A 15,807-nucleotide genomic window follows, 5' to 3' on the forward strand; every position below is an offset into this window, starting at 1 on the left:
AGATGACAATAAATAAATAATGACATCCCTGGTAGCATCATAGCATGTCTTGGTCCCAGAAGGAGGGGCAGATGGCTAGGCATAAAAGGATCCAGGCTCCATTTCATACACACACCCTGTGAAGCTCAAATCATTGTTTCTCCATTTCACTTTGCTCTGGGTGTTTCTCTGTCTCCGTATCTCTTTGTTTCTTTGGCTTGTCTCCCTGACCATCTCCGCCTCTGAGTCAATGGTTTTTTGGTAATGATTGAGAGACGAGGAGAGAGAGGGAGGGGGCGCTAGCTCTCTAGTTTCCTCTTGTTTCTTCTTTCTTGGCCATGTTTCTCTTTCTCAGTCTCTAGGTCTGTCTCCTGAAGCTTCCTTGTTTTTTTCCTGATTGTCTCTCCTTCTCTCTGTTTCTTTGAATTTCCTTTGGTCTCTGTGTCTTCCTTGATACCTATAGTTGACTCATTCTCTGTCTCTCTCCGCTCTATTTTGATCTCACTCTGGTTCTGTTTCTCTGCACCTTTCTTTTCTCCTTTGTTTCTCTCCAGTCTTGGTCTCTATCTTGGCACAATCTGCCTGTCCATGCATTTCTCTGCAGTTAATTTTCCTCTTTAACTTGCTTGCACCGTTTAGTTCAAGTGTCTCTCCTCCTGGCTTCTTGCCTAGAGTGGGATAGTGAAGGGGGCTGTTCTAAGGACACTTTCTCTTTTCCTGTCTGAACAGAAAGACCAGACTCAACCACCACCATCACAGACAATTAATTAAAGGACTATTCCCGAATGGGTATAAGTGTATGTGTGTGTCGGAAAGGAGGTCAGAATGGAAGGGAGACACCAAAACTGTGGGGATCATAGGAGACAGCCTAAAGCTAACTCTTACCCCACAAAAGACATCCTGGTGGCCCATAGAAGATCCAAAAGGTGGTGCACTGGGAGTCACTCAGTTTTCACAGAATCCCCACCACTTCTCTTGGACACAGCATGCCTCAGCCCAGCCAGCCAGGTCTTATTCCAAAACCTGCAGGTTCGCTAAGGGATTTATTTTCCAAGTCTGAGAATCTGGACACATGAGAAGGGCATTTGATTTTGTTTAATAACATGTATAGGTAGGATATAATACCCAGGAATTTTGTTTCAGAACAGTAAAGAAGATTGGCAGGTATTTGGTACAAAAAGTGCTGAAAACCGTTTATTTAGATAAACAGACAGCAATCAGTAGGCCATGTTTCTAGAGGTGGGGCTCAGAGGTGGCCTCTATATCTTAGACTTTGAAAATAAATGTGCACACACAGACACACACCAGCAAAGTCCTGCTAAATCAACCCAAGTAATCTTTGATTATTACCATTTAGCAATGGTAGCACTTTGAGTAGAAACAAGAGAACTTGTTGAATAAAACCCTTTCAACTGAGTTATTTCTTTTGCTATTCCAAATCTTCATCTTACTGTATTTTTTTTAATTGATGAATTAGGGTCTGGCAAAGAGAAAGGAGTCATCTTTGTTCTCTACCAAGACTTTCTAAGACAGTGTGGTTACCCTATTTTTGACAGATAGGGAAACTGAGGCCAAGAAGGTTAGGCACCCTACCCAGTGAAGAAAAGGTGGAGCTGAAATTTGAACCCAGATTATCTGATTCCTAAACACAACAACCTAAAAATGATGTTCAACTGCCTCCCATATCCTACCAGGACATGTTGAACTAGGTTGAGCTGGGGGACTGGAAATATAAAGAAAGAGGGATGGCCCCATTGGATTTCCCTGGGTGAATTCAATCCACCTTTATTCAGGTGGGTGATTATAGGTTATATAACCACACTCCAGATAAAGCAATATCCTCTCTAATGGCATCCCTACCCGGAAAACTTGAATCTCAGGGTGTTCAGATTTCTGCACAGCTGATTTTCCAGAACATATTTAAGAAGGATCTGGTGCCCTGGACACAACCCTTCAACCTGGCACCATGGAGCTGGGAGGGGCCTTCACCATCTTTCTGGCACTCTCCTTGTCTTGCCTACTTATCCTCATTGCCTGGAAAAGGAGACACAAGGGGGGGAAGCTGCCCCCTGGTCCCACACCAATACCTTTCCTGGGGAACCTGTTGCAAGTCCGTACTGATGCCACTTTTCAGTCTTTCATGAAGGTAAGTCTGACTACTCCTCTCACAGAGCCAAAAGCAATGAATTCCATAGAAACATGTATAACCTTCTAATGTCCAAAACACAGACTCTTGGAAACATAGACTTCATAAACCTTAGAATACTGAAATTGCAGAATCTTAAACTCTTGGAAACACAGACTCCTGGCACACTGGAACTTAAGACTCTCACAATCTCAGGACTTTGGAATCACATCACCTTACACCCTTAAACACAAGAACTCGTGCTCTCTGATGATCTTAGAACGTTGACACTCAGTATCATGAAATCTTAAGGTTCTAGAAATTAAGCATTGCAGATAGAGAAGCATAGATCTTGGAGCTTAGCTCACCCAGGTCCACCATTTTACAGATGAGGAAACTAAGGCTTATGGAGGTGTTGGGGGGGGGGTGTGTCTTACCCAGGATCACAGGATCCAAGGCATCTGTGCCTTTTTCTCAATAGTCCTTCCAAGCCCAAGACTCACTTTTATCTGTTATTCCCACATTTATGTTCCCTTGAAATTTCCACCCCTAAAGTCCTTGATTGGTCTATACTTGGTGCTCCAGATAGCTCCTTCCTCTTATGTCTTCCTTCACTCCTAGCTCAGGGAGAAGTATGGCCCAGTCTTCACTGTGTACATGGGTCCACGGCCTGTAGTTGTTTTGTGTGGACATGAGGCAGTGAAGGAGGCCCTGGTAGACCGAGCTGATGAGTTCAGTGGCCGTGGAGAACTGGCTTCAATAGAGCGAAACTTCCAAGGTTATGGTAAGTAACAACAACAACAAAATGATTATACACTCCCTATGTCCCCAGTTCTTTGATAAGTGCTCTACATGAATTATTACATTGACTCCTTTGAGAGAATATTAATGTCTTACTAATTTTGCAAATGAGGAAACTGAGGGTGAGAAAGGTTAGGTAATATCATATAGTAAGTGGTAGAACCATTTTGTTTTGAACCCAAGCCCTCTGATTCTTCAGTATCAGCCCCATTACTTTTGTTTTTAATGTGTATCCACTGAAGCCCTTATAGCCAAACTTCTTATTTCTCTATACATATACACACACTCAACCCATAGGTCTCTGCCGCCTCCATTTAAGTAGATATCTTTTTAGTGTTATCTATACACCCATCTCTAACTGCCCACACCTTTCAATTCCAAGCTCTGTCATGCTCTTCTTTCCATACTTCCTTCTATCCATCCATCCACATACATCTCCTTCCATTTATCCACTTTTCCATTGACCCATACATCCACCAAAAAATCCATTTATTAATTAGCCTTTCTTATTCTTTCTTTCTTTATTTTTTTAGAGAAGAGAGTTCATGAGCAAGAGAGAGGGGCAGAGGGGGAGAGAGAGTCTTAAGCAGCCTTCATACTCAGTGTGGAGCCCAACGGGGGGCTTGATCCCAAAACCCTGGGATCATAACCTGAGCTGAAATCAAGAGTCAGATGCTCAACCAACTAAGCCACCCAAGCATCTATCTTTCTATCCAATTTATCTATCAAATCCAATTTATCTATCTATCCAATTTATCTATCAAATATCTTTCTATCCAATTTATCTAGACATCTATGAATTAACTTTCCATTTACCCCTCTATCCATCATTCATCCATTCATTCATTAATCTTTCCATCATTCACTCATCTATTAATCTTTCCATCCTTATATCTTTCCAACCAATTATACTCTTATCTCAAACTATCTATTATTAACTCTTTATTCATCCATTGAGTCTTTCTCCGTTCATCAGTCATTCCAGTCAAAAGCTCTTCCTTCCATTCATTAATCCACTGAAATAATTCATTAAGTTTCCAAACATTAATTCATCAATCCATGCACATCTAGTAATTTCTAAATGTTTCTTACTAGAAGGGAATTCCTTTTGTGTAGGTATATTGATGTACAGGTGTAAGCTTCTGTGTATATGCATGCTTATGTCTAGAGAATCCAAATGGTATGAGAAAATAGAAGTAGTCCCCCATTCCAGGATATTGTGTATGGCATTCTATCTGTACCTCCCTCCACATTCCTATGCATCCATCCAGTTATTTATCCTGTTCTGGGTTTTTATCCTGTAAGAAACTCTCCTTAATCTCCCCCAATCATTGCCAGCCTAATTTCCTTTCCCTCCATCTCTATCCTAGACTGTTTTTGAGGTCCTGTAGGGAGGGAACCACAGTCTCTCCATCAAGCCTAGGAAGTTGGGAGGGGCTTCCTTGAGAGCAGAGTCTAGAGCTTTCATAATTTATCCCAATCCTTGTGTATCACAGAGTTGGACACAGGAAGGGGAGGGGAGGCAGGAGGCTGACATTGAGATTCCGGCAGGTGTAGCTCTGGCTAATGGAGAACGATGGAGGATTCTCCGACGCTTCTCCCTGACCATTCTTCGGGACTTCGGGATGGGAAAACGGAGCATTGAGGAGCGGATCCAGGAGGAGGCTGGCTTCTTACTAGAAGAATTACGGAAGACCAAGGGTATGGAGGTCACAAGGGGCAGGGCTACAAGATGACTGAATGGTTATAGAGAGCTCAGTCGTGAGAAGATGGGCCTTGGTGGGAGAAAGCTCTAGAATGGGAAAGGATGAAAAAGACTAAGGGTTCACTAAGATTTCCAGCCAGGTTCCATGTTAAAAGTTAACATGAAAGACCCTTCAAGATCACTTGTGCAGAAGCTTTAATCAGTGGATCTCAAGAATTTTATGAGCTCCTGAAATCATATGCAGACTTTTACAATGTGTAAATTAGCACCTTTTTCTGGTGACAGGATCAAATTTAATTACATATATCTGTATACATATAACACATACATACAATTGTTATAAAAACATAACATAAATTTTTACCATTCTAACCATTCCTAAGTGTACTTTTCAGTGTTGAGTATATTTACATTGTTGTGAAACAGATCTTTAGAATTTTTTCATCTTGCAGATCTGAAACTCTTAAGCCCATTTGATTGTATTTTTTAAGGAGTCTGATCGCTGCCCCAAAATAAGGTCTGGAACCAATGGGATTTGGAGAAGAAAAGACATGGAAGCTAAGAACTACAGAGATGAATAGATAAGAGATAGATAAATTTCTCAAAATCAGAGATTTTTCTTCTGGGTCTCATGGATGCTAAACAGTCTACATAAAGGCTTTGAACATTCATGTACCCCCAGAAATTATTTGCAAAATTGTGTATTTGTGACTATGAAGCGTTGTGTTGGAGAAATTGTCCCCCAATCCAGCATCCTGTTTTATTTTTTAATTTTTTTAAATTATTTTTTAATGTTTATTTATTTTTGAGAGAAAGAGAGAGAGTATGAACAGGGGAGGGGCAGAGAGAGAGGGAGACACAGAATCAGAAGTAGGCTCCAGGCTTTGAGCTGTCAGCACAGAGCCCGATGTGGAACTCAAACCCACGAGCAGTGAGATCATGACCTGAGCTGAAGTCCGATGTTTGACTGAGCCACCCAGGCACCCCCAGAATCCTATTTTAAATGGTGCAGCTGAGGCCAAGGGAAAATTTTTCTTAATAGCTCAAATGGAGTCATTGATAGAGATACACAGAATTCAGCCATCCTTTTTTTCCTTAATGTGTCCCATACCACAACTTCTTTCCCAAATCTGTGACTCTACAGCACAAACACAATTAATTAAATACGAATGCCAAAAGGTGATTAAACTCCACCAGCATTTTCTGAGTACTTACTACATGCAGGGACTGTGCTAAGCATTTCACATGGATAATTATATTGAAGCCTCAGGTTTAGTGGTTACTAAACCAATTTGCAGACTGGGAAATCTAGACTCAAAATACAAACAAAACAAAACAAAACAAAACAAATGAAGTAACTAACACGTGCTATGAACCAGTGGAGTCAGGACTCATATCTGTGACTGAATGATTCCCCATCCCATGCTCCTAATCATTGCCTCTAACATAGACAATTTCTATCACCCAGGTTCCCCCATCGAACCCACCTTCTTCCTGAGCCGCACTGTCTCAAATGTCATCAGTTCTGTCGTCTTTGGAAGCCGCTTTGACTATGAAGACAAGCAGTTCCTGAAGCTGCTGCAGATGATCAATGAGAGTTTCATTGAGATGAGCACACCCTGGGCCCAGGTGCCCACCAGCCACCTCCCTGCCCACCCCCAATCTCAGTTAACTAAGCATCTGCCTATACCTCGCTTAATCCTCCCCACAGCCCAGGGAGGCAAGTATCAATATGCCCTGAGTCTCCAAGAAGCAAATGGACTCACCCAATCCTCAGACCCAGTGCTGGATGTTCAGCCTGACTATCTGGCTCCAGACTCAGCCTATGCTGACCCCAGGTGCCCATTGTTGACAAACCCTCTTTGCCTATTCCCCACAGCTATATGACATGTATTCTGGAGTCATGCAATATTTGCCAGGAAGACACAATCGCATCTACTACTTGATAGAGGAGCTCAAGGACTTCATTGCCTCGAGGGTCAAGATCAACGAAGTATCTCTTGACCCACAAAACCCTCGGGACTTCATTGACTGCTTCCTCATCAAGATGCACCAGGTACTTCTTCCCTTTTCCCCAATCATTTCCTCTCATTATCATTAGCCTATAAACTGCAACTTTAACCTATAAACGTGTTATAGACAAAAGAGAAAGTATTGTTTCACATGGTTGACTTTTATTTATGGATGAGATATAGAAACTGTAAAAGCATACATAAACTCTTACACCTTTAAAATAAACTTTGAATCTAAACATTTTAGGAGCAATGAAACTTAAAACCTGACCCCTTTTAAATCATTTATGATTACAACTACCAGAGACTTACAAATACAGAAAACCAGTCTTTACAGTCTTAGAATTTGAGAAGCTTAGACTTTTAAGTCTTTAAGCATGAGTTTAAACTTAAAAGTCTTCAGTATGGGGGCGCCTGGGTGGCGCAGTCGGTTGGGCGTCCGACTTCAGCCAGGTCACGATCTCGCGGTCCTTGAGTTCGAGCCCCGCGTCAGGCTCTGGGCTGATGGCTCAGAGCCTGGAGACTGTTTCCGATTCTGTGTCTCCCTCTCTCTCTGCCCCTCCCCCGTTCATGCTCTGTCTCTCTCTGTCCCAAAAATAAATAAACGTTGGAAAAAAATTTATAAAAAAGTCTTCAATATGTAGAAATTTAACTTCTGTATCACAGAGTCTTGGAATTTTAGAAACATATATATTTTTTATTATACAAACCTCAGCACTTGGAAGTTTACAATTATATAGCTTAATGTCCTAGAACTTTCAAATCTCTACTTTTTTCTCCTCCTGTTCCCCTCACTGTCCACTCCAACCGCACTGGCCTCCTCCTTGTTATTTCTCTAACACACCAGGCGCCCTCTTGCCCCAGGAACTTTGCTTTGGCTATTTCCTCTCCCAGATACCCACTTAGTTTACCCATCAGTTGTGTTTTCACAAAGGGAGAAAAGAAAAAGACAGAAGGTAATTCGATTTCCTATCCCTCTCGTTTTCAGGATAAAAATAATCCCCACACGGAGTTCAATCTCAAGAACTTGGTCCTCACCACTCTCAACCTCTTCTTTGCGGGCACAGAGACTGTGAGCTCTACACTACGTTATGGATTGCTGCTAATGATGAAGCATCCTGAGGTGGAAGGTGAGGGTCCACTTGAACTGCTTACCTGGTGACTCCCACTCCCAACAGAGAAGAAGATGTACACTCAATACTTTATAACCCCATAGCTTTACACTCTTCACTCTTCAGAATCTCAGGATATGGAATCTCACAATCTCTGGCTTGGAAGGCCATTTAATTGAATCTTCTACTTGGTGCCTATGTTAGTTTCCTATGGCTGTCATAATAAATTAACAAAAACTATTATCTTACAGTGCTGGAGTTCAGAAGTTCACACAGGTTTTCACTGGGCCAAACCAAGGTAGAATCAGATTCCTTGCTTTTTTCAGCTCTGAGAGCTGTATTTCTTGCATTCCTGGGCTCATGACCCTTCCTCCATCTTCAAAGTCAGTAGCATAGCATCTTCAGATCTCTCTGCCTCAGTTGTCCTATCTTCTTCTCTGACTCTGACCCTTCTGCTTCCCTCTTATACGGGCACTTGTGATTATATTTAGGGCCAACCTGAATAATCCAGGATAATCACCACATCTCAAGATCCTTAACTTAATGATGTCTTCAAAGTCTTTTTTGTCCTATGTGGTAACATGCATGGGTTCCAGGGATTAGGAGGTAGATATATTTGATGGACATTATTTAGCTGATTATAGTGCCAGAATCAGACAGACTCCATCTCCAACAAATTGCAATCTGGTCTGGTTGGGTAACTCTAGCGATGAGGAACTTATTCCTTGCTTAAGGAAAACCCCTAATTTTGGCCTCTCTCCCTTCTAATGCAGTTCAAAACAAGCCAAAAAATTTTTTTCCTCATTATAGATGATGGGAGAGATTAACTTGATTCCACTCAAACTTTTCTAGTGTCTCCTCCATTGTCCTAGTCATGTTTTACTAATCTAAATAATCACATATTTAATGGACACCTGCTATGTGCTAGGTGCTGTTCTAGTTACTTGCATACTGGATTTTACGTAAATTTTACAACTCTGTGAACTTGGACCATCACACCCATTTGGAAGATGAAGAAACAGGCTCAGAAGGTAAAGCCATTTGCCTCAAGGTCACTCATCCAGGAGGTGCAGGGAGGGGTAACTGCACCAATAGTGTTCTTAATTCCTGTTACATAATTGCTGTCACTTGCTTCCATCTTATCCTTGTTATGTATTGTACTTTTTTCCCAGTCTGCCAAAAGTCTGTGTATGAAAGCCTATCTGGGATGGGGACACTGACCTGCTCATTCGTGCTTTCAAGATAAATACCAAACATCCCAGTGGGCACTCAAGGCTCCAGGCTGTGTGCCTCCCAATGGTCTGACGAGTATTTATTAACCCCACCAATGTGTCAGGTGTTAAGAATAAAGGGGCAATGCAAACACGCATGGTTGGCTCCCTCAGGGTCCACAGGTATTAAAGATACAAACCCATAGCCTAGCCTTGGCTTTTAGAAACACGCCCTGTGTCCTTGTCTGCTTTGTCTTCTGGCCCCTTCTAGCCAAGATCCATGAAGAGATTGACCAGGTGATTGGACCACACCGAATCCCAAGTGTGGATGACCGAGCCAAGATGCCCTACACAGACGCTGTGATTCATGAGATACAGAGACTGACAGATATCGTACCCATGGGTGTCCCCCATAATGTCATCCGGGACACTCATTTCCGAGGCTACCTTCTGCCCAAGGTGGGGTTGGGTTCATTGTTACCCTTTCTTCCTCTACCCTACCCGTCTCTCCCCCTGGTACCCCGCTCCCATCCTTCAACACTGATTTCTCATAACTTTCCATTTTCATCCCAGGGCACCGATGTGTTCCCTCTACTTGGCTCTGTCCTCAAAGATCCCAAATACTTCCGCAACCCAGATGCCTTCTATCCCCAACACTTCCTGGATGAGCAGGGCCGCTTCAAGAAGAATGAAGCCTTTGTACCTTTTTCCTCTGGTAGGTTTCTATGGCCTGAGTTCACCCCAGGAACATGCTAGATGTGCCCCCCCCAACCATTGGTCTGTATTTGACATTCAAGTCTGAATGGAAGTTGAATGCTATTTCCCAGAATCCCAGAATCTTGGAATCATAGGATATTAGAAGCATTGACTCTGATAATTAGAAAAGGAGTAGCACTAAACAGAGGTCAGCAAACTCTTTTTGTTAAGGATGGAATAGAAAATATTTTCGTTTTTACCAGCCATATTGTATCTGTCTGAACTATACAGTCTGAACTACTCAACTGCCCCACTGTCCTGCAGAAGTGATCACGGACAGTACAAAAATGCATGAGAAAGTCTGTGATGCCAAAAACCTTTATTTATGAAATTTGAATAGGCATAGAAATTTAAATTTCATTGAATTCACATGTCACAGAATGTTACCTTTCTTTTGATTATTTTCAACCATTTAAAATGTGAAAATCATTCTTAATTTTCTTAAAGTATATTTTTTAAAATTTTTAATGTTTATTTATTTTTGAGAGACAGAGAGTGACAGAGCATGAGCATGGGTGGGGCAGAGAGAGAGGCACACACAGAATCCAAAGCAGGCTCCAGACTCTGAGCTGTCAGCACAGAGCCTGATGCAGGGCTCGAACTCACGAGCTGCAAGATCATGACCTGAGCCAAAGTCAGACGCTTAACCGACTGAGCCACCCAGGTGCCCCTGCATTCTTAGTTTTCTTAAAGAACAAATATTCAGTTAAGTGAATTTGAATATATAATTGGATTTATTAAGTGATTTGTAGAAATGGAAGGTCTTTATAGGAAGGAGGGTGGCCAAGAAGTTATTAGCAAAGGAAAAGAAAGGATTGTTTCAGGCAAGGTCACCTTCCCCTAGGGGAAAAGCAGGGGGCCTTATTAGATGAATTACCTCATTTTCCTTTGGGGGACGGAGAGGGTACATGTGACAGCTCACCTCATTGGAGTTGATCAAACAATTCCTAACTGGTTAAGACTCCATTTCAGGAGGGGAGGTTGAAACTGCCATTAGGTTAGATATTGAGCCTGGTTTGATGACTTGGCCTAACATAAGTGATTCCATTTTGGGCCTGTGGTTTTCTTTTTAATAGTTTACAGGCAGTACAAAAATAGGCAGCAGGTGGTTTTGCCTAATGAACAGTAGCTTGTGACCCATGACATACTAGCTTAGAATAGTATTTTAAGTATAAACCACATTGAACCTGGAGTCAGTGCTGTGGTTAGGAAAGAGGACCCCACCCCATCATTTACAAATGGTAGAATCATAGGGCACCTGGGTGGTTCAGTTGGTTGAGCTTCTGACTCTGGATTTTGGCTCAGGTCATGATCCCAGGGTCTTGGGATATAGCCCAGCCACTGGCTCTGTGCTGAAGGTAGAGCCTGCTTAAGAGCCCCACCCCCACCCCGCTCTCCCCTCTACCTTTCCCCAGCTTATGGTTGTGTTCTCTCCCTAAAAAAAAAAAAATAATAATCTCATAGTTCTCATAATCTCATAGTTCGTGAGTTCAAGCCCCACACTGGGCTCTGTGCTGACAGCTCAGAGCCTGGAGCCTGCTTGGGATTCTGTGCCTCCCTCTCTCTCTCCCCCTCCCCCGCTCACTTGCACGTGCTCTCTTTCTCTCTAAAAAATTAAAAAGAAAAATATTTAAAATGGAGATTCATTTCTCCAAACTATTCGAAGAGTGACCAACAAATAGTAAGCACTCTTTAAGTGTGAGCTTTCTTTTCAAAAATTTTTTTCCTCACTAGTATCTGGCACCTAGTAGGCATTTGATAAAGCTTTGAGAAATTGAAATGCACAGAATCTTCAAATTCAAGGATTTTTTAGAACCATTCCATCTTGGGATCTGGTGGAATCAAACCATCAGAGAAGTAGCTGCCACGTGTTGAGCCCCCTTATAAATGGCAAATCCAAGCTGAGCACTCTCTGTAAGAGTCTTTATAATAACCCCACAAAGTAGGTATTATCATGACCCCAGGGATGCTGAGCAGGGTCAGAAGGGTGATGGGGCCAGAAAGCTCCCCACACCCTTATCATCCCAGTGCAGATATGAGCAGACTTCTCGCCCTCCCCTGTGCCCACAGGAAAGCGCATCTGCCTGGGCGAGGCCATGGCCCGCATGGAACTCTTTCTGTACTTCACCTCCATCCTTCAGAACTTCTCTTTACACCCGCTGGTGCCGCCGGATGACATAGATATCACACCCAGGGTCTCAGGCTTTGGCAACATCCCTCCGACCTATGAGCTCTGCCTCAAAGCCCGCTGAGCGCCCCCTATTGGGCGCGAAAGGAACCGTGGGAGAACACAGCTCTTTCCACCGGTACAGGTGCACCACCTCATCTCTAAATTCTCCCAACAGCTCTAAGAGAAGGTACTATTCCTACTGTCATGGCTCTGCAGGTCAGTGAGGGTCACCTGCAAATATTGAGCTGTGTATCGGCTGCATCCAGTAGAAAAGCAATGCGCTGTCCCAGATTTCAGCAACAACCTGGAGTATTTGCGTTCTCACGTTCCCCTCCACCCGCATTTCCCATCTCCACCAAATTCTTGCTGTAGATTCTATGTCTTCATGTGTAGGTGTGCACTGATAGTGACCCAAATGTAGTTCACCAATCTTCTCCCTGATTATCACCTCCCACATAAAATAAAATAAAATAAAATAAAATAAAATAAAATAAAATAAAATAAAATAAAATAAAATAAAATAAATGCAGCCAGAGTACAAGACTGTTGTGTGTAGCAGGCTTCTTGTGTGTTGTGTGTGCTATTACTGTAGGACTTCGAAAACAACTTAAAATGACATTTTAGACATCCCTGTTATTCTTTTAATGTTTATTTCTTTATTTTTGAGAGGCAGGCGGGGTAGAAGGAGGGAGAGGAGCAAAGAGAGAGGGAGAGAGAGGATCCCAAGCAAGATCCACACTGTCATTGCAGAGCCGGACCCGGGGTTGATCCAACAGTGAGATCGTGACCTGAGCTGAAATCAAGAGTTGGAGGCTTAACTGATTGAGCCACCCAGGGGCCCTCAAGACATCCCTGTTACTAATTATCCTTCCTAGCAGTCAACCACCAGGGATTTCCCACTTGATGGTCCGCCCCCTTAATACTCCATGTTCAACTGTCTTGCTGGTTCCTTGACCCCCACCTCCATCAATCTTCTCTCCCTCTAAACCTGCCTTCCTGGTCTAGAAGGAACTTCTTTCACAAGTCCCAGTTCCAAATTCTCCTCATTCCATTTTGATGAATAGTTCAGCCACCCTGACTTCTATTATTCTATTTCCAAACTCCATCAACATGCCTGCTGGATGAAAGCTTTCCCTCATATTTCATTTTACTCAACCAATGTTTATTGAATACGCAACATGTGCCAGTACCTTCTTCAGGTACTTGGGATCTATCCGTGAACAAAACACACCCAAACTCCTGTCCTGGTGGAGTTTCATTCTAGTGGGAGAGGTAGACAATGAAGAATAAACATAACCAATGAGTGATACAGCATGTTAGAACAGCACAGATTCCAAGTTTGGGATTATAATCAGGCCAGGGTAGGTCTCACAAGGTGTTGGAGGAGCAAGTTATGCAGGTATCTGGGAATAAGTGTTTCTGGCAAGGAGATTAAAAACAGCAGAGTGGTAAGGTGGGAGGCTGTGCATGTGTGTTCTAGAATCCTCAAAGAGACTGTAGTTGGAGTGGAGGAGGGAGGGAGGGAGTAGGGGTAAATGGGAAGAGGGCAGGGCATGAAAAGGCCAGATTGTGTGGAGCCTCATGGACCTCAATAAGGACCTGGGCTTTTAGTCTGAGTGAGATAATGGTTCCTGGTGAGCATAGGGTGGCATACACTGACTTTTTTTTTGGTAATTTTTAAAAATGTTTATTTATTTTTGAGAGAAAGAGAGAGAGTGCGAGCAAGGGAGGGGCAGAGAGAGAGGGAGACACAGAATCCAAAGCGGGCTTCAGGCTCCAAGCTGTCAGCACAGAGCCCGACGCAGGGCTCAAACCCAAACCGCAAGATCATGACCTGAGCTGAAGTCAAATGCTCAACCAACTGAGCCACCCAGGCGCCCCCATACACCGACTTATTTTAAAAGCAAACTCTAGGGGCGCCTGGGTGGCTCAGTCGGTTAAGCGTCTGACTTCGGCTCAGGTCATGATCTCGCGGTCCGTGAGTTCGAGCGCCGCGTCGGGCTCTGTGCTGACAGCTCAGAGCCTGGAGCCTGTTTCAGATTCTGTGTCTCCCTCTCTCTGCCCCTCCCCCGTTCATGCTCTGTCTCTCTGTGTCTCAAAAATAAATAAACGTTAAAAAAATTAAAAAAAAAATAAAAGCAAACTCTAGCTGATGCATGAAGAATAGATTGAGGGAGGGATAGCAGAAATACCAGTTGTGCAAGCGGGGAAAAGTAGGTGGATTTGGAATCTGCTATGAAGATAGAACTGGCAGGGTTTGCTGATTAATTGGATGCAGGGTGGGAAACATAGAGGGTCAGGGATGAGACCTCATTCTTTGGAATCTCTCTCTTAACCTCATGTGTCCCAGGCACATGAGTCCCCATAATAGTTGGCTTTGTAATTTTAGGGAACATGAACAGATTTTGGCTACTTAAGTATATAGGGCTGCTGGCTGCTGTAAGTTTATCAATAAGTGCATATTATTTTCTGAATTCTGGAGACACAGGCTCAGACTGTGAGTAGGAAAAAAAAAAGAGTTAACAACCAGGGGCTGCTGCCTCCATTGTCCCCCCAGTGACACCTGCAACCCTGGGCACTGGACCACTGCCATGGGACTCTTGACCCATTGGCACCACTGTGGACAACTTCCTGATGGTATTTGTGATTTTGTGTTACTTCCTCACGATTCAGAGTTCCAGGCAGGACTATCCAGTAAGTCACATGTTAAAGCTTTAGCGCTCAGGGTTTGGTGAGGAAGAATAAATGGCTCTTCCATCTGCTGTAATGGATGGCAAAACCTTGCTCCTCACCAAGAATTTCAGAATAGGGAATTTTCCAAAAACTGGAAGGGATTTTGAGATGGGGTGAGCCAGAAACAACAAACGTCATTCTTATGTACACAATATGTCCATTGGGTGTTCTGGGAAGCAGAGGATGGGTAAGCATTTCACAGAGGGGTAATGCCTGTGAATGATTAGAGAGAGAAGAAACAGAATGGGTCAGGAAGGTCTTCAAATCCAGGTGTTGATGTGACACCTGCAAATGAAAAAAGAATGTATGAAAAAAATTGGGCAGGAAGAGACCCAGATCTCCACACAAAACTGACAGAGTCTCATTCCATCAAAAAAAGTACATCGAGGGGCACTTGAGTGGCTCAATCAGTTAAGCACTACAGTGTAGAGCCTGCTTGGGATTCTCTAGCTCCTCTCTCTGTCTCTGTCTCTGTCTCTGTCTCTCTCAAAAATAAATAACTAAAAAAAAAAACAAAAAACAGACACATTCCTATCCTCAGTCCTGCACACGGTTGGGATCTGCTGACACTAAGGTGACCAGGATAGAGTCAGTCACAGACCACATGGCTCATAGTCCAGCACATTAATTACTGGTATCAAGGAAGACCAGTAATATATGGGTTTCATCTAACAAAGACCAGAACCAGAGTTACATAACAGAAAGATGATAGACACAGCAGGAAAAGCTAGGCATTAGGGGAATATGGACTTCATTTTCCTTTTCTTGAATGGGCTGCTGATGAGCTGGCCGCTATCAGAGGCTAGTTCTGCCCTTGAGCAGTTAGATGGGTCATCAATAAAAGCAAATGAATTCTTTATGGATTGTCCAGAAGCTCTTGAGACTTTAACTCTGTAGTGTGTGAAAAGCCCTCTCTATCCATATCCATCATTGTCCTTAACACCTTCATGTTTGGTTTTTATCATTTCTTTACCAGAATTTCCCACACTGCTCCCTCATGAGACACGTATAGTGTCATTCTTTTCAAAATTTGCCAATTTAATGATCAAGTAAAGGCAACATGCTATGAGTTTAGGTTTTTGTTTCTTTGATTAGTAATGAGACAGGACTTTTGTGTGTTCATCCTTGCATTTCTACTTTTCTGAGTTATCAGTTTCTATCTCTGACCCATGTACCTACTCTGTATTCAGAATTTGGGTTTTG

General features: G+C 43.0%; 1 protein-coding gene across 1 annotated transcript; it reads left to right on the top strand.

The window, feature by feature from the left end:
- Window positions 1-1,945: 1,945 nt before the first annotated feature.
- Window positions 1,946-11,953, top strand: LOC124511797 (cytochrome P450 2G1). Its single transcript, XM_047079170.1, has 9 exons — window positions 1,946-2,125; window positions 2,726-2,888; window positions 4,457-4,606; window positions 6,079-6,239; window positions 6,490-6,666; window positions 7,611-7,752; window positions 9,217-9,404; window positions 9,519-9,660; window positions 11,772-11,953. Exons 1-9 carry the CDS (start codon window positions 1,946-1,948, stop codon window positions 11,951-11,953), a joined length of 1,485 nt encoding a protein of 494 aa, XP_046935126.1.
- The last annotated feature ends 3,854 nt before the right edge of the window (window positions 11,954-15,807 follow it).

Source organism: Lynx rufus, unplaced genomic scaffold (genome assembly GCF_022079265.1).
Source record: "Lynx rufus isolate CCGP_SWC_20201006 ecotype Redwood Valley unplaced genomic scaffold, mLynRuf1.p SCAF_16, whole genome shotgun sequence".
Classification (NCBI taxonomy): domain Eukaryota; kingdom Metazoa; phylum Chordata; class Mammalia; order Carnivora; family Felidae; genus Lynx; species Lynx rufus.

Coding starts and splice junctions, on each gene's coding strand:
- LOC124511797 (XM_047079170.1), top strand. CDS start 1,946: ATGGAGCTGGGAGGGGCCTTCACCATCTTTCTGGCACTCTCCTTGTCT. Junction 2,126..2,725: donor CTTTTCAGTCTTTCATGAAG/GTAAGTCTGACT, acceptor CTTCACTCCTAG/CTCAGGGAGAAGTATGGCCC. Junction 2,889..4,456: donor GCGAAACTTCCAAGGTTATG/GTAAGTAACAAC, acceptor AGATTCCGGCAG/GTGTAGCTCTGGCTAATGGA.